Below are 23,470 nucleotides of genomic sequence, written 5' to 3'. Positions count from 1 at the left end.
TCAAATTTGCATCAAAACTACCATAAATGGATATGAAACATGTATTCCCAAATGATTAAAAGTAAAAAAAATAAAAAGAATACTATCATGGTGCACATGTACATCAACTAAAATGAGATAACAGGGACCCATCGGAATACCTTCCAAAGCTGATTTGGGTTTTTTTGTATTTTTTTATATTTACTGGTCCGATCTGATTTAATCCACATTTTAAAATTTTAAAACGGATCGGACAACCGAACCAAATCAGACAAGTGAAATTGTAGATCATTTAAAATCAGACCTAATAGCATGGTCTCTTGTTTCACGGTTTTTCTGCACACTTAAAAATAAGTTTTGAATTAGTAAAGAAGTTAAATTGTTTATTCAATATGAAAGGTTTGAAGACTCGGAAGAATAAAAAGTAGAAAAATATAAAATTATAATCGATTTAACTTTTGATAAGAAGTGGGCTTTCAATTGAGGATAAAGGGAAGTAAAGTTGTCAAAGCTTAAAATCGAGTATAGTCCCCAACTAAAACTGTCCAAAGAGCCGGGTCGGACCGGTCTATTTTTTCAAGCTCGAAAGAGCTCCGAGCCTGACCTTGATCCAAAAAAATTTATTTGAGGGCCAAGCCGAGCTTAAGGAATAGACCTTAAGCCAAACTCAAGACCAAGTTATCGACCCTCGCGGCCGAGGGTCGGATCTGGGTCCGGGCTTGAAAATGGTCTAAGTTCTGCAAAAAAAACTCAAAATATAAACATAAAAAATAATATACAAATATTTTTAAAGTTTAAAAAATATAATTTTAATCAAAACAACAAAAATGTGAGTAAAAAATATTTATATCATTGATATAAAATAAATTTATGTGTCAAAACTACTTTTGTACATAAAAACATAATTTTGAAAAAAGATAAAATATTTATTTTATTTAAAAATGATTGGGTCCGAACCGAGCCTAATTAGGGTCCGGGTCGGGCCCGAGGCTTTTTGAAGGCTCGGGTCAAGCAGGGCTTGAGGGCCTATACCCTAAGCCCAATCTAAGCCCTTCATGAAGCCCGGTTCGGCCCGACCCTTTTCCGAAAAGGATTGGATTGACCCAAAACCTCTAAAAAAGAGGGCCGGTCCGGTTATCCAATGGGCGGCCCCGTCCAATAGACAGCTTTACCCCCAACTATTTTCTTTTTTTGAATTTTGGACATATTTGTTTTTTTTTTTACTTTTTTTTTTCTCCTTATGGGTAAACTACAAGAATAAGGATAGTGTCAAGGATATAGGGTATGTTTGGTTGGATGGAATGAGATGGAAATGTAATGGAAAGAATTCAAAGCTATTTATTTTTTTGTTTGGTTTATTTTTATGAGGCTAGAATCGTCATTTTATGGAATGCTCGTTACTCTATTTTCATTCCATCACACAATAATAAGAACGAACATTCCTTAGTCTGATAATCAAATTTTCAAAATGAACACTCTAATTTTTTTTTTTTTTTTTTTTATGTTGAAACAATAAATTATACCATTGGTGAAACTTCAGAAACTCACATCGTTGCCAAAGACGTAGAAGTCATGTTGCGCCGTGGCTATATAGATTGCCACCGTTGTCAATCTCTCTCTCTCTCTCTGTAGTGTGTAAACCACTCCTCCACACACACTCTCACACTACTACACTTACTCTAATTCAACAAATCAGTATCTTAAAAAATACAATCAGAAAAGTCCCAAAATCTGAATCCCGATGAACCACGTGGACGCCTTTGTGGCCCGTCACCAACGATAGCAAGCGGGGCCTTCCGCCGGGATGGCCGGTCGTCGTAAACCTCGGCTCTTCTGCGCTGACCGTTCATGTACGTGGTCTGAGACCTCCTCGAGAAGTCATTAAGCGTGATTTATATCATTTAGGTCAAGCATGAACCGCTTCAAGTAGAGTTGAATAAAACTTTGTTACAATTTCAATAAAAGTCATGACATATCTAGCGAAAAGTTGTGCATAGTTTTTGCACAAGTGAGGTAAAACATAATATAAAATTGTCAAAATCTGTACATATAAAAATGAGTTCTATAGTTATACAATCGTATAAAAATTTTAAGTTTGCATAATAGTTAACGTTTAGTTAATTATAATTAATTAACTACTAATTCTATTTAAAACAACTAATCGACAATTTTACATGTATAACTCTCTCTCATTGACAGTTAATGATCGAGAATTGTTTGGGAAATATTACAAATTAACTGTTAATAAAATCAGTGGGATAGATGTAATCAATCGAACTGGATAGTTTTGAAATTTTGACACTGTTAATAAATCGAAATTAATAGCTATAGTTTATAATTGAGTATATAATTTTTATATTTATTAGAGAAGTTGTCTCAATTACTACTATTTGATAAGTTTTTTCCAATTTTCTACCAAAAGCTTAATTTGACAAATAAAATATACTACTAAGGCACTTGTACAAATACAATTTTACCCTCAACAATTGATGTCGATTGCTGACATATATGTCAACAAATAGAGAACTCAAAACTCACAGATGTCAACAATGGATGTCAATTATTGACATCATATTGAGGGTAAAAGTGTATTTGTACAAGTGGTTTACTAGTATTTTTCGCCAAATTATGTTTTTGGTGAGAAATTGAAAAAAAACTTATCAAATGTTAGTAGTTGAAGCAATTTCTCTATCTATTATAGAGTGTTATAATCTTATTAAAGGTAAATTATTGTCCAAAAGCAAAAAGAGGAAGATATTGGTTGTGTTTGACATAATCTTGCTTAAAAAAAACGCTTTTAGATTCTGTTTTTGACAAAAATTATTTATTTTCAAAAGGTACGAAAATTTAGCTTTTCAATTTTCTTCTATTTTTTGTAAAAACACTTTAATTTTTATCAAAAACTATTTTTACGAAATTTAAAACAGTCAATCTTTTACAAAAAGCTAAAAGTAAGCTTAATAAAGAGTGCGTTTGGCGTTGCTTATTTTTAGGTGTTTTTTTTTTTTTTAGAATTTTAAGTCAATTTTTATTTTTGTTAAGTTAAAATAAAAACACTTTAATAAAAAGTAGGCAAATTTTAAAAGCACTTCTTCACCTACTATTTATTTTTCTTTCCGTGACTTGGTTTCTTTCCGCAACTCTTCTCATAATAGTCTGCAACAAAAAAAAATCTAAAAATATGTAACTTTTATATTGTTTATCTGTGTTACATCCATGTTTACAATTCTCCGCTAGTTTCCACGTTTTTTGCTTTGCTTTCAATTGCTTTCAATCAGTCATATGTTTTGCTTTCAATTGCTTTCAGACGTAGACAAACAAAACACATATTTTATTATACAAGCCTGATATTATAACGCATAGTCATAGACAGGCTCAAAAATGACATATTTTAATATATTATTTTATTGTAAGCAAAACGCAGTCATTAAAGGTATGCTGTGTTGTTTCTAAAAAAAAAAGGTATGCTGTGTTTGATAAATATTCAACTCATGACGAAAAGTCAAACTCAAACCCATTCACGTATTCAAATGAGAATTGATTGTTGTCCCGAATCGTAAACCGTGACGATCCACTCATGTGCTAACATCGTAAAAACCGAATTATTAAGATTCATGGCTTATTGCACCCTTTCTCTTCTCCACAGTTCGTTGCTGTGCGTCCCACAAGAACCCATCTTGTTTGTTGTTCTATAAATACCCTAATTGTGTCTTTGTTCATTCATCAATTTGCTAATCGCTATTCAGCTGAAAATCAAAGCTAAAAAAGACCCAATGGAAACTATACAAACCCCCACCAACAATGCAACTCTTCTCACTCCCTACAAGATGGGAAAGTTCAATCTTTCTCACAGGTCACTTTCTTTCTCTCCACGTAACTGGTTTTTGTTTGTTTGTTTGTTTGTTCATTTCTATGAATGCATTTAGGAATTAAACTGATTGTCGTTCGTCAAAACATTTTCAGGGTAGTTCTGGCACCGTTGGCTAGACAGAGGTCGTACGGCAATGTCCCTCAGCCACACGCGGTGTTGTACTACTCTCAGAGAACAACCAAAGGCGGTCTTCTCATCTGCGAAGCTACCGGAGTTTCAGACACTGCTCAAGGGTAATAATCCCAACCCAATCCATAGTTTCATTTGAATCTGATTTGTTATTGTGTTTAAGTCTGGTGTCCCGAATGGGTTTGGTCATGCCTGTAAATCTCGCGCTGCGATGATTCTGATTTTTTTTTTTCTTTCTTTCGGGGCTTAGTTCACTTTATAGTTTTCGAATTTCTTCTTATGATTTAGTTACTTGGCTTTTTGGCGTTTTATGTACTTACGAATTGTAACCTGTTTATCTGCAGTGGTGGTTTTTTTTTTTTTTTTTTTTTGGTCTTTGGTTTTCCACATTAAATTTGTGCATGATTTTGTATTCTATTTTCTTAATTTTTAATAATTTGGATAATTAATTAGGTCCCCGGACACACCCGGTATATGGAGCAAAGAGCAAGTGGAGGCATGGAAGCCCATTGTCGATGCCGTCCATGCCAAAGGAGGAATCTTCTTCTGCCAAATTTTGCACGGCGGTCGCGTTTCGAATTCAGGCAAGTTTACTGTTATTTTAATTTTATTTATTGTCTCGTTGTGTGTAGAGTGTCCGTGCTGATCATTTAGCAGTTGGATTGTATTGTTGTGTGAACAGGGTTCCAGCCAAATGGCCAAGCTCCAATATCTTCGACCGATAAATCTATTACTCAAATTCGGGCCAACGGCATCGTTGTTGAGGAGTTCACACCTCCGAGGCGACTCAGAACAGATGAGATTCCACAAATCGTGAATGATTTTAGAGTCGCCGCGAGAAACGCGATTGAAGCTGGTAAAATCTTATTTTCATACCAGCTTTGACTCTTTATATGTATGTACTCTGTCTAAGGAATTGCACAACGAAATTAGTCTATCACTTGCTCGAAAACATGAACAAAACACAATATTTTTATTGTCTTGAGTGCAAGTTGATTTCGATACCAAAGATTACGAATCCGAACATTTCATTAAAGCCCTAACTGGAAAAAAAAAAATCAAAGCCCAAAATGAGTGAGTCAAAAGAGGAAAATAAGATCATCTCGTCTCATTCCTGTTTCTATTATTACCATATTAACACAATTCTTATTGTGATTTTGTCTGTATAGGGTTTGACGGAGTTGAGATTCACGGGGCACACGGCTTTCTTATCGATCAGTTCATGAAAGACCAAGTCAACGACCGCACCGACGAATACGGAGGCTCCTTAGAAAACCGTTGCCGTTTTGCCCTCGAAGTGGTCGAAGCCGTATCCAACGAAGTAGGAAGTGACAGAGTCGGAATAAGACTCTCTCCCTTTGCAAACTACAGGGAATCGGGCGACTCAAACCCCAAAGCACTTGGGCTTCACATGGTCAACGCGTTAAACAAGTTTGGGCTCCTGTACTGCCACGCGGTCGAGCCGAGGATGAAAACTGTCGGGGAAGCTTGTGCTACGCCTTATAGCTTAGTACCCATGAGAAAGGCTTTCGACGGAACTTTCATCGTCGCCGGGGGTTATGGCAGCGGAGAAGACGGGAACGCAGCCGTGGCCGAGGATCGAGCGGATCTCGTGGCTTTTGGCCGTCAGTTTTTGGCGAATCCGGATTTGCCGAAGAGGATCGAGCTCGGAGCTCCTCTGAACAAGTACAACAGAGACACGTTTTATATCTCTGATCCTGTTGTTGGTTACACTGATTATCCGTTTCTTGAGCAATCTGTCTGAGAAGTAGTTTATAGCATAATCGATGATTCATGGTTCGTCTCTTCCGATCTTCGTTTAAACCGATAACATATTATTATTATTATTATTACTTTCAATAATTAAATCACAATCATCTAATGTTCCCGCCATATTATTATAAAGAAATCGTTAGAAATTTTTATTGATAATCTGTACTATTGGACACAGTACCAATCTCCAAGAATGCAAAGGAAATCAATCCTCGTTTACCCATTTTCGTATCTCCTCTGGTATATTAATACCATCAAAACAGAGATAAAAGCAATACAAAAGAAAAGGATAAATGGGCTGCCAATCCTAAATGAGACCCAATTCTTCATGAGCTCTTGATTTATTTTAGAGGCCAGCCCACGTATCATATTATTTCTAATATTTTTCTAATAATGGAACCCATTGCTTCAGATTTTCCATTCTTTTTTGGAAAAATATGATCTGTTTCTAATAATAATAATAATAATAATAAATTAAAAAAAAAAAAAAAAATCATCGAGTTTGTTTTGTTTTTTCGGCTGCGCAAAATCACGAATCCAGCGCAACCAATGAGAGCATACCAACATGCAAGAAGATAAAAATTCAATAAATAAAAAATTATAGTCAGAGACCAAAACGTATTCACATTCGTCATCAAAACTGAATTATCAATCACATTTACTGCTTATCACTCACACTCTTCAACGGTTCGTGATTGTCCGAGCCACAAAAATCAACTATCCAATTTCCTACCTGTGGTGGCCTCAACTTGTTTGTACTGTAAAATATAAATACCCTGATTGGGTCATTATTTATTTATCAATTTTTTGTTACATTATTCAGCTGAAAATCAAAGTTAAGAGAGACTCATGGAAGGTATTGAAACCCCCACCAAAAATGAAACTCTTTTCACTCCCTACAAGATGGGAAAGTTCAATCTTTCTCACAGGTCAGTTTCTTGCTCTTTACGTAACTGGTTTTTTTTTTTTTTTGTTCCTTTCTCTGCATCTACACAGTATTTAACTGTTTTGTCGTTCGTCAAAACATTTTCAGGGTGGTTTTTGCACCGATGACTAGACAGAGGTCGTACGGCTACGTCCCTCAACCTCACGCGGTGTTGTACTACTCTCAGAGAACCACAAAAGGCGGTCTTCTCATCAGCGAAGCCGCCGGAGTTTCGGACACCGCTCAAGGGTAATAATCCCAACCCTATCCATAATTTCACTTAAATCTGATCAATTTGTGTTGAAGTTTGGTTATCCGAATGAGTTTGATCAGACCCCGAAAAAAAATAAAAAACGAGCCATAAATTTTAGATCAAGGGAAATTGACAACAATAATATCATTATCGTGACAAATTACCAAAAAAATCAACCAAAATTCAAATATTAAACATCAGTGTCAAATCAGTCACAAACTGATTGATATTTCCTGACATATTTGGTCACGAACTGATTAATTCCGTGAAATATTTGATACTAGATGTGTGAATATTTGAATTTTTATAAAGACAAGCAATTGTTATTAGGATCCATTAGGTATATAGTCATATTTATAGTTTCACATTTTATATAGCTAACGTTTTATAAATCTTAGATAAATAAATACGTCCATGTATTTACACATATAAGTTGATGTAAATAATTCACCATTTTATTTAAATGAAAGGACAAACCAAGAATGTCACGCCATTTTAATGGTATTTATCTAAGATTTACGAGATGTTGACTATATAGCATTCTTAAACATGTTAATTGACTAGTTACCTAATTTTTTGTTGGTATTATTGCTGTCAATTTCACTTAGGTAAATAGCCAATGTTTTGATAAAATATTTCAGTTAATTTACACGTGTAAATATTTGATTATGGCTATTTATAATTTTTTTTTTATTAAAGATTGGCTAAATGAGAAACCAAAACTACTGTAAATAAGATTATATATAATAGACCCTAGAATTTTCCTTTACAATTTTTTAAGTTTTCGCCTAGTAATAATTTTTTACTTTCCTTTTTTTATTGGTATAATTTAATTCATCATCTATTGGTGATTTTTCTTTGTTTTTGGGTTTTGGACATTGAATTCGCGTTCTTGATTTGACATTCAATTTTCTTTGAGTGTCATTGATTATTAATGAAAATTTTGGATTCTCAATTAGGTGGTACCCAGACACTCCCGGAGTATGGACCAAAGAGCAAGTGGAGGCATGGAAACCCATCGTCGAAGCTGTCCATGCCAAAGGAGGAATCTTCTTCTGCCAACTTTGGCACGGAGGCCGGGTTTCTAACTCGGGTAAGTTTCCCACATTTTTTACAGCTTTCTCGCTGTGTGAAAGTTTTACTTTGTGTTCTTTGGATCGAGGAAAATGTGAGGGAATATAGGACGAAAATTTTATAGAATTAAATGTAAAATATGATAAATTACAAATGAAATTCAATTGCTATCTTAATAATGTAGAAAGTTGGGAAATTATTAACTATTGGACAAAAGTACTCCTCACGGATTTCACTCTCTCCTCTCGTTCATAGCTAGTTTTTAGAGATGCGTTCTAGTCAAGCGCGGTTGTAACAAATATTTTTTCATGTTGATCAACTAAAAGTTTAATTTTTGAGTACCAGCATTCCAACCAAATGGCCAAACTCCGATATCTTCAACTGATAAATCCTTGAGTCCCCAAGTTCGAGCTAACGAAAATGATGTCACGGATTTCTCACCTCCGAGGCGACTAAGGACCGACGAGATTCCTGATATTGTGAACGATTTCAGACTTGCGGCCAGAAATGCCATTGCAGCCGGTATATGTTACTTTTTTGTATCAGCTTTGACTCTTAATGTATACTATGTCTAAGAAATTGCACAACATAATTATTCATCATTTTCTAATTTTGTTAAAAGATCCCACAAGAAAAAATGAAAGAAGCACGATTTTTATAAAGTCTAGCGTTCCAGTTGGTTTTGAGATAAGGAATTTCATGAAACCGAACATGCTTTCGAAAACCCGTAACTTGAATATGGTATCGAGCGCTCAAGAGAAGACCCAGATCATCTATCTCTTTTCATGTCTTTTTTTCTTTTTCTTTTTTTTTACAGAAAATTAGAAAAATAGTCAACTTAAATGTTTGACATTGCTAGATAGTCAACGTTTGGTAAATCTTAGGTAAATAACCGTAAATAATGAAGTGGCCTAATATATGGAGGTGGCTATTTATCTAAGATTTACATCTGTAAATGCATGAAAATGGCTATTTACCTAAGATTTACCAAACGTTGGCTATTTAGCAATATCAAATGTTTAAATTGACTATTTTCCTAATGGACCATTTTTCTGTCATTTTGAATAACTTGAGACAAGTCATCGTTATAGAAAGAGACACTTCTCATTGTGATTTTGTTTGTATAGGTTTTGACGGAGTCGAGATCCACGGGGCACATGGCTACCTTATCGAACAGTTCATGAAAGACCAAGTCAACGACCGCACCGACGAATACGGCGGCTCCTTGGAAAACCGTTGCCGTTTTGCCCTCGAAGTGGTCGAAGCCGTGGCCGACGAAATAGGAAGCGACAGAGTCGGGATAAGACTCTCTCCCTTTGCAAACTACATGGAATCGGGAGACTCAAACCCCGAAGCGCTTGGGCTTCACATGGTCAACGCGTTGAACAAGTTTCGGATAGCGTACTGCCACGTGGTCGAGCCGAGGATGAAAACCGTCGAGGATGTTTGTGCTACGCCTCTTAGCTTGGTGCCCATGAGAAAGGCTTTCGACGGCACTTTCATCGTGGCCGGGGGTTACAAGGGCGGTGAAGACGGGAACAAGGCCTTGGCCGAGGATCGAGCCGATCTCGTGGCTTTTGGTCGTCTGTTTTTGGCGAATCCGGATTTGCCGAAGAGGATCGAGCTCGGAGCTCCTCTGAACAAGTACAACAGAGACACGTTTTATATCTCTGATCCTGTTGTTGGTTACACTGATTATCCGTTTCTTGAGCAGTCCATCTGAGAGGTGTTCAAACTCAAGTCCTGTTGTTAGCTAACATCACCAATTCATCTGAAAAAAAATTAAAAATGCAGATGATAAAATAAAAACCGCAAAATAGTGAAAGGATATATTAGGTATTTCAACACATGCATTCAACTACCATCTCAACATGATGGGTATTTGTTTCAAAATTTCGAAATATCAAATTGAAAATTTAAGTTTGAGGTGGTAATCGGTTACAAATTTCATAATTTTTTGCTTTTTCCAGACTGATAACCACCGAATACTACTAGTCTACTAGTATAGCATTCCAACAAAAAATTGTGGTTTTTTTTTTTTCTATTGTCAATCTTTAATTTGTACAATCCCGCCCAACCAGACAACATACCAAAAGTGCAAGAAAGAAATTAAAAAATTGAATAATTTGTGAGAGCATTTATGTCAAAGAAATTGTTTGAAATGGTACTACCCGCTCCAGTCTAATGCTTTAAATATTAAAAACATAGCACAATTTATGTATAATTCTATATGCGTTCTGTTTTAATTAATTTTAACTATTATTTAATAATTGATACCTAAACTATAATTTTACAAATATGCTAACTCAAGCTGCGCATTCGGTTGGAAGCCACGCGGAAGGAAGGCCTTCCGTATGGTATGTGTGCCTCACGGTACAGCCGAGTACCGCGTGAGGGTGAGGCGGAAATTTCCGTGCCGACATGTGGCGGAAGATGGCAGGGCAGGGGGTATACGCGTGTCAGGGGTTATTACCGTTTGGGTTTAAGCTGTTTGTAACACATATCATTGCAAGTGGGCTTTTTATTTTTTATTTTTTAAAAAAAAGTCTGCAACGTTAGATCTGAAATGATTTGGATCTGGACGGCCGAAAATAAGACCTAAATAGTGTAAATATTTGTATAGACTTTCTTATTGGAAGTTAATGGAAATATGGATTTCCATTAAGTTTAACGGAAATTCCATTTCCAATAAGCAATGGAAGGCACCAAAATGCCTAATGGAAATACCATTTCCAATAAACAATGGAAGGTGGCTTATTGGAAATGGAATTTCCATTTCCTTCCAATAGCGATGAATGCTAACCATCCCAAATTTTTAATCGGGTTATTCTTACGACTTGACGTGTCCTGCTGACATGGACATTAATTATTATTTAGATTTAGAATTTTTTTTTTGTTAGTTGAGACTTGAGAATTCTAAAAGACATAATTTCAGTAATGTTCACACTTTTTCTCGTTCCTTCCTCTGTTCATTCATTCTCTCTCTCTCTCTCTCTCTCTCTCTCTCTCTCTCTCTCTCTTATAACATCTCAGTTTATCCATTTTTTTAGGGAAAAATAAATTATCTTCATAGCTATAATAATGGAATCACACTCAATACATGAAGAAAGCCACAGAGGGCACGAAATAACCGCCATTTAGACAATGAATGAGATAAACTATCAGACTCGATCAACGCTGTGAGAACTCCCAACCGACCAGCCATTCCGACGAGCAAATCTTGATTCCTCCGACACCGAAAGGCAGCTCGCCAAAAAATATATTCCGATTTTTAAATTTATATTTACTTTAAAAAAAATACTCCGATTCAAACAAAACTATCTAGTTGGTTCCATAGTTCCATATACTCATATAGATTCCAGAGAGCCACGAATGGATGATACTATTTCCAATGATGTTCATATTTATTTTTTATTTGTAATTATTGGTGTTTTTTATAAATTTTTTGAATAATTATTATTTGTGATATTTGAGAAATTCAAACTTTTTTTATGGAAATATTTACTTGTTATTCTGGCTATGGAGTCTGGTGTAAACTATTTGTATTTAGTGTAGTAGTGATGGTTTTATATTTTTCTTTTTACTTGGAGGTTTTATGTTTTGTTTGTTTGTTTAAAAAATGGTGTTTTTTTAATACTAACTCCACACGAACGTCATTCCCAGTGAATGGCGTAAGGGTGGAGTCCACCCGTACTCTATATCTCACGCCAAAATGGCGTGGGTTTTTAATTGATGTTAATGTTGCGCCAAATATGGCGCAACACTATTCACTACACTAAAAAAAAATTATAGTCCCTGTAAAATTTATAATTTATATATTTGCACTGATTTATAAAATTATATCATATTTATCCTTAAATTATTCATATTTTAAATTTATTTTCAAATACAACATTGACATTTAGAATTTGGGAAAAATTAAAATGACATTAATATTAATACCGAAACGAAATAACATTACAACTACATTGAAATGCAAAAAAAAAAGACATTAAAAAAAACACAATACAGCAAAATAAAATTATAATACATAAACTAATACTCGGGAAGATTAGCATCGGATGTGTAATTGTACTTTTTATTTTATTTTATGTTATTAAATAATGAATAAGTGGTATAATCGGAAGATATTAAATAAATATAAGGGTATGGAAAATAAATAAGAGAAAGTTGAATATAAAATTAATATTCTAATTTGGTGTAAAAAATAGAGTTCGGTTGGAGAAGAGGTAGTGTTTGATGTGACATGTACTGTAAAATAGAGTAGAAAATTGTGTAATCGGATGGAGTTGGTCTAAGGAGTTCAAAAATGGCGATAAATAGTATAAAATGTAAGATAATAAATTAAGAGAGAGAGAAATATTATTTTTTAAACATAAATAATAACTTTAAGATGATGACATGTAAAAGAGATAACAAGTGTACAATAATGAGTGAGTCGTTACTTTAGGCTCACCACAATTGCTCGTGCTTAATAGCATCCTCATAATTTTAAGGTAAGGTTGCCAATTGTAAGGGTCTTATTAGTCGATTAATAAGTCATTCAAAACACATCTCATCATTTTCTCTCATCCACAAATATCAACCAAACATCCAATCAACTTCGTTCAGTGTTCTCGACGTTTTTGAGTATTGAGCATTTGTTCATTCATCAATTTATTCAATCGTTGCTCAGCTGAAAATCAAAGTTAGAGAGACCAAAGAAAGAATAAACGACAAATAATAGAATGGAGGGCACCACCAACAATAATAATGCATCTCTCCTCACTCCCTACAAAATGGGAAAGTTTAATCTCTCTCACAGGTTAGTTTAAAAACTTCTTCTTCGGATTGGTTCGTAGATCTTGCAATAAGACTGTTTTGTCGTTAACGTGGATTAAAACATGTTCAGGGTAGTTTTGGCACCGCTGACTAGACAGAGGTCGTACGGCAATGTTCCTCAGCCTCACGCGGTGTTGTACTATTCTCAGAGAACCACCAAAGGCGGTCTTCTCATATCCGAAGCCACCGGAGTTTCAGACACTGCTCAAGGGTAATACTCGTAATTTCACTTGACGATTCAGTGCTGCTATATAATTCATGTGTTGTATATATATACATATATAGTTACAAGGATACACCCGGTATATGGACAGAAGAGCAAGTGGAGGCATGGAAGCCCATCGTCGATGCCGTTCACGCCAAAGGAGGAATCTTTTTCTGCCAGATTTGGCACGCCGGTCGGGTTTCGAATTCAGGCGAGTTTTGTCGCCTTTTTTTTTCTTCTATTTGTAGTTGATTGAAGAGAAGATATTTTCTTGTTTTATCATCTAAGAGTCAAGTTTCTGAGTGAACAGGGTACCAACCTAACGGCCAAGCTCCGATATCTTCGACCAATAAATCTTTGATTTGTCAAACCAACGGCTATGATGTCGCGGATTTCACACCTCCGAGGCGACTAAGAGTCGACGAGATTCCTCAAATCGTGAACGATTTCAGACTTGCCGCTAGAAATGCCATTGAAGCCGGTATAAGCTTCTTTTCATATCTGCTTTGACCCTAGATATGTACCATGTCTAAGCAATTGCACAACGAAATCAGTCATTATTTACTCAAAGTGTTAATTAAAGATCCCACATTGAAGACGTGAAAGATACGCAAGCGTTTCAAGGGCTATCGTATGAGTTGGTTTCGAGATGGAATTTCACTACTTCGAACACGATTTTACAGTCCATAACTTAGAATGTAATATTTGGGGAAAAATTAGTCGATCTAAGCCACATCAAACGTTGCAATTGTAATCTAGCCAACGTTTCGTTTAATTTTCGAATCTAGCCAAATTTGATGACGTGTCATATTTATGTAAGATGGTAAATTTACTATATTAGCCTTGGTTTGGTTTCAAAAATACTAGCCCACGTTTTGAAACTTGGTTTTGTAGCCGAATTTGTTATATTCCGTTTATATTTCGAATTTTAAAAAAAATTCTATACTTGGCAAAGTTGGTTATTGAACGTTTTTTTCTTTAATGAACATTATTTCCGTGTAAGTAAATACAGTATAAATGTTCGTAAATTTTTGTTAATCTCCGTCGCTTTGTTAATTTCTGTTAATTATGGTAAATTTACATATGTGCAGGTAGAGCCAATTTCTTTCATTTTCTTTAATACGCATTTAATACGGTATTTTTGTTTTCCAAATTTATTTTCTAATTTTGAACGGGATTTTATCATAATTACGTGTATTCATTATCTTGTTTGACTTATTCAATCAAATAAATATTTCATTTCCCTTTTAATTACATCACCGAATCTCATATTATGAATTCAAAAAGCTGAAATTAAATTGCTGAAATTATAGCCGTGTAAGCAAATACAGTGTAAATGTTTGTAAATTTTTGTTAATCACCGCTGATTTGTTAATTTCTGTTAACTATGGTAAATTTTTTGTGCATTTATTGCATTAAATTTTCTCTTTTAATTACATCACCGAATCTCCTATTAAATTAGCTAAATATCCAATTAAATTGCGAAAAAATCTGAAATTAATTGGCTGTATACAATTCAAACCGGTCAAACGTGGGCTAGTGTTTTGATCAAGTAAGTATAAGAAAAATGGTAAATTAGGTATTTTATATCCGTAAATTTCAGTAAATGGCTAGATTGCAAAATCTACCAAACGTTGGTTAGATTCCAAAATCCATGTTTCAAAATGGCTACGTTGCTAGTGTACCCATATTTGGGAGCCAAAAATAAGAGTTCAGATACAAAATAGGAAAATACAAGGTATATAAAAATAAAAATAAAAAGCTTTCCAGAGGCTTGTTTTCTTCTCCCTCAAGAAATTACCCTTAAGGTCCTAACACATGTTTTAGTCTCTTTTTATATCTCTCGAATTAAACTAAATTAGGATAAACCATCACAAATTGTCGTTATCTCGACACCCTTCTCATTGTGATTATGTTTGTTTAGGGTTTGACGGAATTGAGATCCACGGGGCTCACGGATACCTTATCGAACAGTTCATGAAAGACCAAGTCAACGACCGCAACGACGAATACGGCGGTTCCTTAAAAAACCGTTGCCGTTTCGCCCTCGAAGTAGTCGAAGCCGTATCCAACGAAATAGGAAGCCACAGAGTCGGGATAAGACTCTCTCCCTTTGCAAACTACATGGAATCTGGAGACTCGAACCCCGAAGCGCTTGGGCTTCACATGGTCAACGCATTGAACAAGTTTCGGGTCGCGTATTGCCACGCGGTCGAGCCGAGGATGAAAACCCCATCCGAAGCTTATGCTACGCCTCATAGCTTGGTGCCCATGAGAAAGGCTTTTGACGGAACTTTCATCGTGGCCGGGGGTTACAAGGGCGGTGAAGACGGGAACAATGCCGTGGCCGAGGATCGAACCGATCTCGTGGCTTTTGGTCGTCTGTTTTTGGCGAATCCGGATTTGCCGAAGAGGATCGAGCTCAGAGCTCCTCTGAACAAGTACAACAGAGACACGTTTTATCTCTCGGACCCTATTGTTGGTTACACTGATTATCCGTTTCTTGAGCAGCCCATCTGAAAAGTGTTTTATAGCGTAATTGATGATTCATAGTTCTGTACTTGCTTTGAGTTATTTTCGTTTATTTTTCAGCTTGTTTACCATCAACTTAGATATCATATTCGTACGTAAGTCGTTTTGGTTGAATAGTTTAGTTGAACTTGAAAGCACAGATGTGCTTTTCGTTACATAAGGTATATATTTGGTTATGTCATGCGCGTTATAAAGTACTAAAATATCAGTTGATCGTTTATCACCAATTAAATTATAAACTAATCATAAGGTATCTTATATAACGTGAAAAATTGTGGATCAAGTAATATTTTTACAAAACACTTATTTGCATCAGACCATGACAATCGTGAAACGATGCCTCGTTGGCATCGGGGCGTTACTGCAGCGGCGATATCTTATATAACGTGAAAAATTGTGGATCAAGTAATATTTTTACAAAACACTTATTTGCATCAGATCATGACAATCGTGAAACGAGGCCTCGTTGGCATCGGGGCGTTACTGCAGCGGCGATTGGAGTTACTGGGGATCGGAGGCTTGCACATGCGGATGAACGAGGACCACCTCATGAATTTCATATTCGTTAATTAAAGTTAATAGGCTCTAGTTTTGTATGATTTTCAGGTTTTATTGGAATCGTCAATAAATTTTCGTTATTTATTGTTAATAAGTGCTGATTTTATATGATTTCAAGTTTTTTACTTACGAGTCTTAAGTAAATTTTCATTTATTAATTTATGCATTTTTTCGTATTTTGGTGAGATAATATTTTCTTATCTTTCTTTTCAATGAAATAGAAAATAAAATGTCACGTACGCTTTTTTATTTTGAAAAATAAATAATTACGTGTATATATTAGGGGAGCAGTTACTTAATTTGTGGGATTCTAACTACTTTTTTATTTTTTAAAATTTATGAAAATAAACTATTAAGGTTATTTGGATAAGACTTGGCTAATTTATTAAAACTTTCAAATATTGGTCAAATTAAAAGGGCAATTAGGCCAGTAGCCCAATAATTCACTCTGGTTTAAAAAAATAGTCTAAGTTTCATTTTATTAAAAAAATAGTTCACCAGACCGAAGTTAATTAAATTAACTGAACAATTAATTTAATAAATTTAACAGTTACTTTAATTAATTTCGACTTGATGAGCTATTTTCCTAAAAAGTTGAAAATTTTAGTTAAAATCTTAAAAGAAACTAGGTAATTGGTTAATTGCAACAAATTCTTTTATATAATAGTGCTTATGAGTTCATATTATTTTATAAAGCTGTTTAGAGTGAAATTTGGATAAACGAAGTTATAATGGTCTATGTTAGGTGGATTCATCTTTGTCTTATTAAAAAAAAGCATGACGTTTGAGACTGAACACATAGCCGCCTAATAATTCTCACTTCATATTTGTTTACGAATACTTTAGGTGACGAATGGTTGTCGAAATAGAATCCTAAAAAAAAAAAAAAAAACGGCACGTGCATTATTATTAGTACCATCGCCCTCGAGCTTGACTATATACTCCTTATATTCCTATTGCTAGCTCTAACTTCATGTAACGCAAATAGGAGCACTATTTTATTACCACTTATTAAAGCTTTCAACAAACAGCAGCAAATAATAAAATTTGCGTCCAATTTTCAACTAAACGAATTTCTATATTCTGTCTATATATGTAATTACCAAGTAATCTACGTATATTCTTAACAACGTACGCAAAAAAAACCCAAAAATTATTTTAAAAAAATGGACACCAAAGGTACGTATAAGGAAGAGGAAATGAAGAACAACATTCCATGCCATCCTGAAACCATCCCTCTTTTAACACCTTACAAGATCGGAAACTTCAGTCTTTCTCACAGGTACATTACATACTCAAATCACAATCTAGGTAGTAAAATGATTTATGTAAATATATATTGACATGATTTTGTAATGTTATGTGGTGTGTCAGAGTGGTTTTGGCACCATTGACACGTCAGAGATCGTACAACCATGTCCCTCAAGCACATGCCATAACATATTACTCCCAAAGAGCCTCCAAAGGCGGTCTTCTCATCAGCGAAGCAGCTGGCGTTAATCCCTCTGCCCCTGGGTAAACAATAAACCCAATTAACACCTGTAAAACAAACTAATTATTTAACTGATATATTGATTATTATATATATATATATATATATATATGCATTCTTTTTTTTTTGCACCTTAAATTTTATATGTTATCTATAATAATACAGCAACTTATTACAAGTGGATTACCAAAAAAAGTTCAAGAACCTTGTCATTTTGGTTAATAAGTTAAATTCTTGGCTATATTCTCAATAAAAGTTTAAAATGACTATTGTCTAATTTTTTTCTTAAAACTTTTGTATCTTTAGTCATATTATATATATTTTTTTGTTAATTTAGGCTCCCTCAACTAATTTTATTTATGGCTTTGTCACTGTATATATGTATAGATACCCAGATAGGCCTGGTATATGGACAAAAGAGCAAGTTGAGGCATGGAAGCTTATTGTGGATGGTGTTCATGAGAAAGGCGGTATCTTCTTCTGCCAGATTTGGCATGCTGGCAGAATCACCCATAAACGTTAGTTATTATTATTATTATTATTATTTTATTTATTTTTTGTTCCTCGGACGAATATTGTCCCGTAAAAGAATTCATGTGTCTAATGGCATTTTGGTTATTTCAGATTGTCAGCCAAACGGAGAAGCACCGATATCTTGTTCAGAGAAGCCATTGACTTCCAAGCTACAAGGCTTTGAGGCCGAACACTTCACTCCTCCGAGGAAGCTTACCTCAGATGAAATTCCTCACATTGTTAATGATTTCAAACTTGCTTCAAGGAACGCCATTCAAGCCGGTAATAATCTACAATATGTCACCCATAAATTTTATCCGGGGCATAAAATTTTTAAAAACAAATTTTTAAAATGAGCACTTTTGATACTTGTAGTTTTTTTTTTCTTTTTCTATGGGGCACCTTAATTTTATCAATTATTAAAAAAAAAATTGTACAGAATAGTAATTAAAAAAATATTGAAATGAACCGTTGTAATATTTCTATCACCAATTTTTTTTTTTTCATTTTACATCAATTTTCGACTTGATATAAAATCGGAATTCCAAATGTAACATTTTTTTTCTAATGAAAAGAAACCGGGTGTGTGGTTTCTAGGATTTGATGGAGTTGAGATCCACGCGGCAAATGGATTCCTCATAGATGAATTTCTTAAAGACGAGACAAACGACAGAAACGACAAGTACGGCGGGTCACTAGAGAATCGTTGTCGTTTCGCTCTCGAGATCATCGAAGCGGTCATTGACGAGATTGGAGCCGAGAGACTCGGAGTCAAGCTCTCCCCATTCTCGGACTACTTCGGGTCAGGCGATTCTGACCCGGTCTCATTGGGCCTCTACATGGTCAAAGCCCTAAACAAGTACGGGCTTGCCTATTGCCAGATGGTTGAGCCCAGAATGAAGATGGTCATAGAAGAAGGCGATACGGCCCATGATCTCGGGCCCATGAGAAAGGCCTACAAAGGGACTTTGATGGTGACGGGAGGGTATAATAGGGAAAATGGGAACAAAGTTGTGAGTGAGGACCGCGCTGATCTCGTGGCTTATGGTCGCTTCTTCTTGGCTAACCCTGATTTGCCTAAGAGATTTGAGCTTAATGCGAGTCTTAATAGCTACGATCGGGACACTTTCTATTCACCCGACCCGATCGTGGGTTACACCGATTACCCATTTCTCGAACGAAAATGATTCGCTGATAATACTAATAGAGGCGGGTCTCACCTTTATTAGTATCATCAGCGCACAAATAATAATCGATACTCTTTCTCGAAATCCAAGGTGCTTAAACTAATTTAGAGTTGGTTCACTGTTGAAATATTGTTGAATTATTTAGATTAAAATAAGTTTCCAAATGGAAATGATTGGATCACGTTCAATTACAATTTATATGTATGTGTGGTATTAATCGAGTCTTATTGTTGTTTTTGGAATATTTTTTTTTACGATGTAAGTGCGCAATTATACATAAAGATTCCTTCTTTAATTAGTACAACAATTGAAAAACATAGAAGAAAGAGAGAGCGAAAGATTGTCGAAAACGTTTGAATTATTACTCCACTAATCTTCTCAATGGTAAAAAGGCAAAGAAAACCTTCCCGGGAAAAGACAGTATTCTTTTGATTTTATATCTTTCAATTGCAAAAGATCAATGATTGTTGAGTCCAATACGTCTGAACGAAAAAGATCAACTTTATTTACACCATTTTGATCTCCATATACAATATATGCTTAAATAATTGGTGTATCAAGACGCATTAATGGAACGTATAGGCACAGTTCCAAGAGATTATTAAGCTGGGTATAAATTGGATTACTGTATTAAATCAATCTTTACATTTCAAGGCATTGATTATGCATCAGAAATTCAGAATACAAGTGTAATAGCTTCAAGGAATAAGCTAAAATTTTACTGTAATAACAATAAGCTAATATTAACATTCCAAGAAATGTAAAATGTTCTTATATACCTTTCTTTCTGCTTTCTAAATCAAGCAGCAGAACTTTGATTCCTTACATAACAAATCATCAGCGGATAAATATAAATATATGTAGATGTAAATATAAATATAAATATATATATATATATAAATATATATAATTTATTTCTTTTTCCAACAAATCATCAGGAGAGAGAGAACGCGACTTACCCAATACTAGTTTTAGATTTAGTACTTTCAACCTCTTCAGGAACAAGAACATCAAAATCACTCACAGTCCACTCTGCGGTCTCTCCACTTTGACTTACGTAAATCTCAGTTCCGACGTTCAGCGAAGTCCAAACTCGCTTCGCAGGCTCCGTCCCCGGATCCTTTAACACATACACAAAGACATCATTTACCACAAAGACATCAATGATGAAATCAGACATTCCATTGCGAATCAGCTTTGATATGGTAACCCACTGGGGGTGGAGGCAGGTGGGAAATATTTGACTATTTTCCTGTTTAGAGCAAATTTATATGATTTTTTTTTCATATGTACCCTCCTCCCTCCAAATTACAGCCCCATTAAAAAAAAAATAGTCCATTAGCCATATTTACAATCTCATATTGCTATATAGTCAACGTCCATGTATTTACACGCGTAAATTGACGTAAATACCCCACCATTTTATTTTAATGAAAAGGCAAATTAGAAATGTCACGTCATGCTTATGGTTATTTTCCTAAAATTTACGAAACGTTAGCTATATAGCAATCTCAAACGTTTTAATTGGCTAATAATTCTTTTTTTTTATCATACCACTAGACCTCGCGATACTTAACACACCTAATAATCACGAGCGAGCCATTAGACAAACACACACCACACGCACTGGCGGGGCCGGCTAAGGACCAAGGGGAAAATTATATGGCTTTTTTCATAAATGCCCCCTCTAAATTTTTGTTTTCTTCCAAATTCACCCCCTGCTACTACAACTTCTCGTCGACAAACATTACCTGGTAGAAATACAAGCGAGAAGAGAGAGCTCCGACATCGAGGTCCCAAGTGGTGGGGTCTCCGATCCACCCGTGACCCTTCCTTCCGGGGTAGCCGTGGACGGCCCACTCGGGGTGGGGAAGGATCTGAAGCAGCTCCTGAGGCTGAGGGTTGCTGTAAGGGTCGCAGAGGTCGAAGGGCTTCTCGAGGTGCTGGGCGTTCCCGGGGGCGCAGTACAGGTGGTACGCCGAGTAAGGGAAGCGAGCCGTGTCGTTGCGGTGGACCGTCTCGCCCGAGGCGGTGACGTGGCGGGGCGGGCAAGAGACGAGGTTGTCGGGCCCGCACCAGCTCTTCGTCGCCGGGTTTATGATCATCTCGCTGTACCGAGTCACGTCCGTCAAGACGTCGCCGTCGCAGGGCCCGCCGTCGTTCTTCCAGCAGCTCCCGATGTCGAGGAGGTAGAATTGACTGTTTCGCCCTCCTCCGCGCTTCACGTCCAATGTCAGCCTCACCTTGAAGTTCGGCGACTCCGGCAACTGAAAAAGAATTATATCATCAGAATGTTCAATTGTGGGTACGATTTGAATCATGAGTTCGATTCGATATAAAGAATTAGATTTATCACTTATAGTAGAAATAAAACACAGAACTAACTATATTCAGATTAGTGTTTAATGACTTTTGTGAATGATCATTTTTATTAGCCTAATAATGACTCTTAATTCTTGAGTTTGATTCCATAAAAATAATTACATTTCTCACTTGACTATATAGTACAAAAAAAACACTAGACTAGCTATATTTCAGAATATTGTTTAATTACTTTTGAATAGTTTATTTGGACAATTAGCCTTTACTGACTCTTAATTCGTGATTTTGAATTGATTCATTAAAGATAATTAGATCCCTCACTTAATTATTTATACTAAAAGCAGTTAACTAGCTAAACATCATAATAGCGTTTAAATGAATAAGGAAATAGGTAATGCAAAAACTATTGCGAAAAGCGCCCAGACCTTTTTCATGATGCCACGGCCGGGATAGTGATAACCTCCGTTGAAGCCTCGGGTCGCGTCGGATCGCAGGTACAGCATAAGCCAAGGGTAGTCCTTCGACGTGGTCAGTTTGTGCGAGAAAACCCAGCTCCCGGTTCTCGAGCTCTTTTTCCAGGTCACCGAGAAGTAAGAGCTCTTTCCCAACCCGAGATGAGCATCGAGCTCGTAAGTCCCGTAGAAGCCACCGGTCAAGTACGACGATCCGTCGGGCAAGGAAACAAGCCTCGAGTAGTTCTGATAGACCAGAGGCTGGTTCATACACCCGGTCCCGAAGCAAGGGAAAGTCCTGTTTGTAACGATCTTGGCGAGCTTTTTTCCGTTGTCGGGGCACAGAGTTGTGTTCTTGTCGAAGTTTCCGTTCTTGAGCATGATCATCCAGAACTGCCAGTCGTCTTTCTCGCAGAGAGAGCCGAGATAGAGCTCCTTCTCCACCGCGTACAGATCGGGATCTGTGTAAGGCTTGAAACCCGAGACCGGGAATTCTTCGCCGGATTTCAATGCGTTGTCTGATTCGTTCACTCGTCTTTGTACTTTACACTCGCTTGCGTTTTGGCCAAAGGTCTTGCCCAAAGAATCTGCTGATTGAAATTGAAGTTTACATACATGTTTTAATATGTCAAACTAAACTCGTAATTTAATTTAAATATTTGGCGCTAAAAAATTATCAGATTACCAATAATGATCAGATACTTGACTTGGCTAAGAGGTTCCGAAAATAGAAAGAAAAATAAAAATAAAAATAAAAAATTAAACCGCACATTTGAGTCCGTACCAGAGATGAAAGAAGGGCAGTCGAGATCGGCACAATCGGCGATTCTCGGACTCGCCATGGTCGGAGCTTCGGCTCCGACTTCATTGCAGAAGTTCCAAGCTTCGAAGCCCACTCTCACGTCCGAGCTCTTCATCCCCGGATCTCCCAGCACCGACACGTACTTCTCTGACCCTCCTCCACGGGATTCAACGTACGACACGTGGCTGAGCACGAGCATCGCCGAAACGACAGGGTGAGCGAGAAACGACCAAGCCATTATGATTACCTGCCAGTGTATCGCATAGAGAGAAAGAGAGAGAGAGAGAGAGAGGTGAAATGTGTGTGAATGTGACTCTTTCTTAGACGCAAAGTCTGAGGAGAACAGAGAGGTTTGGATTTGGACAGTTGAGTGTGTGTCACTGTGTCAGAGTGCGAGAGTTATTTGAGGAAAGAGAAAGTGGGTGGGAATAAAAAAGCGAGGGAAGTTTGGTGGTGGGTTTCTACTCTGGGCCTAACTGAACCCAACTGCTATTGGGCTTTTGATGTCACTCACCGGGCCCACTATACAAACAGCTGTGTTATCGGTAGAGTGATGACGTAAGCTGAAACTAAAAAAAAAGG

At 36.2% G+C, this 23,470-nt stretch overlaps 5 protein-coding genes across 7 annotated transcripts; 4 read left to right on the top strand and 1 right to left on the bottom strand.

Annotated features, from left to right (window-relative positions):
* The first annotated feature begins 3,573 nt into the window (after window positions 1–3,573).
* Window positions 3,574–5,789, top strand: LOC149391539 (putative 12-oxophytodienoate reductase 11). The gene is made up of 5 exons (XM_089621365.1): window positions 3,574–3,832; window positions 3,943–4,083; window positions 4,433–4,563; window positions 4,662–4,835; window positions 5,149–5,789. The coding sequence occupies exons 1-5, from the start codon at window positions 3,753–3,755 to the stop codon at window positions 5,742–5,744; spliced, it is 1,122 nt and encodes a 373-aa protein (XP_089477491.1). The 5' UTR covers window positions 3,574–3,752; the 3' UTR covers window positions 5,745–5,789.
* A 563-nt stretch (window positions 5,790–6,352) lies between these two features.
* Window positions 6,353–10,042, top strand: LOC149391538 (putative 12-oxophytodienoate reductase 11). Its single transcript, XM_089621363.1, has 5 exons — window positions 6,353–6,681; window positions 6,786–6,926; window positions 7,890–8,023; window positions 8,350–8,526; window positions 9,132–10,042. Exons 1-5 carry the CDS (start codon window positions 6,602–6,604, stop codon window positions 9,725–9,727), a joined length of 1,128 nt encoding a protein of 375 aa, XP_089477489.1. The 5' UTR covers window positions 6,353–6,601; the 3' UTR covers window positions 9,728–10,042.
* A 2,502-nt stretch (window positions 10,043–12,544) lies between these two features.
* Window positions 12,545–15,759, top strand: LOC149391537 (putative 12-oxophytodienoate reductase 11). Of its 2 annotated transcripts, none has more exons than XM_089621367.1 (5): window positions 12,545–12,808; window positions 12,896–13,036; window positions 13,140–13,241; window positions 13,341–13,511; window positions 14,955–15,759. In XM_089621367.1, exons 2-5 carry the CDS (start codon window positions 12,937–12,939, stop codon window positions 15,548–15,550), a joined length of 969 nt encoding a protein of 322 aa, XP_089477493.1. In that variant the 5' UTR covers window positions 12,545–12,808; window positions 12,896–12,936; the 3' UTR covers window positions 15,551–15,759. The 2 variants fall into 2 exon arrangements, with proteins under 2 accessions (XP_089477493.1, XP_089477492.1); XM_089621366.1 differs by having other exon boundaries at window positions 12,547–12,808; window positions 13,111–13,241; window positions 14,955–15,758.
* A 1,504-nt stretch (window positions 15,760–17,263) lies between these two features.
* Window positions 17,264–19,312, top strand: LOC149391536 (putative 12-oxophytodienoate reductase 11). Its single transcript, XM_089620010.1, has 5 exons — window positions 17,264–17,402; window positions 17,495–17,635; window positions 18,000–18,130; window positions 18,237–18,407; window positions 18,723–19,312. The coding sequence occupies exons 1-5, from the start codon at window positions 17,287–17,289 to the stop codon at window positions 19,310–19,312; spliced, it is 1,149 nt and encodes a 382-aa protein (XP_089476136.1). The 5' UTR covers window positions 17,264–17,286.
* A 611-nt stretch (window positions 19,313–19,923) lies between these two features.
* On the bottom strand, window positions 19,924–23,273 carry LOC149391535 (uncharacterized). 2 transcript variants are annotated; one of them, XM_089621157.1, is made up of 4 exons: window positions 22,871–23,273; window positions 22,060–22,676; window positions 21,064–21,579; window positions 19,924–20,432 (listed from the first exon to the last, which is right to left on the bottom strand). In XM_089621157.1, exons 1-4 carry the CDS (start codon window positions 23,124–23,126, stop codon window positions 20,268–20,270), a joined length of 1,554 nt encoding a protein of 517 aa, XP_089477283.1. In that variant the 5' UTR covers window positions 23,127–23,273; the 3' UTR covers window positions 19,924–20,267. The 2 variants fall into 2 exon arrangements, with proteins under 2 accessions (XP_089477283.1, XP_089477284.1); XM_089621158.1 differs by having other exon boundaries at window positions 22,060–22,673.
* Window positions 23,274–23,470: the final 197 nt, after the last annotated feature.

The sequence above is a fragment of the Urtica dioica genome, chromosome 7 (genome assembly GCF_054948205.1).
Source record: "Urtica dioica subsp. dioica isolate 48M chromosome 7, U.dioica_male_clone48M_v1_H2, whole genome shotgun sequence".
In the NCBI taxonomy this organism is placed as follows: Eukaryota; Viridiplantae; Streptophyta; class Magnoliopsida; order Rosales; family Urticaceae; genus Urtica; species Urtica dioica.
Note: the sequence above shows the minus strand (reverse complement) of the source record. Positions and strands in the feature narration are given on the sequence as shown.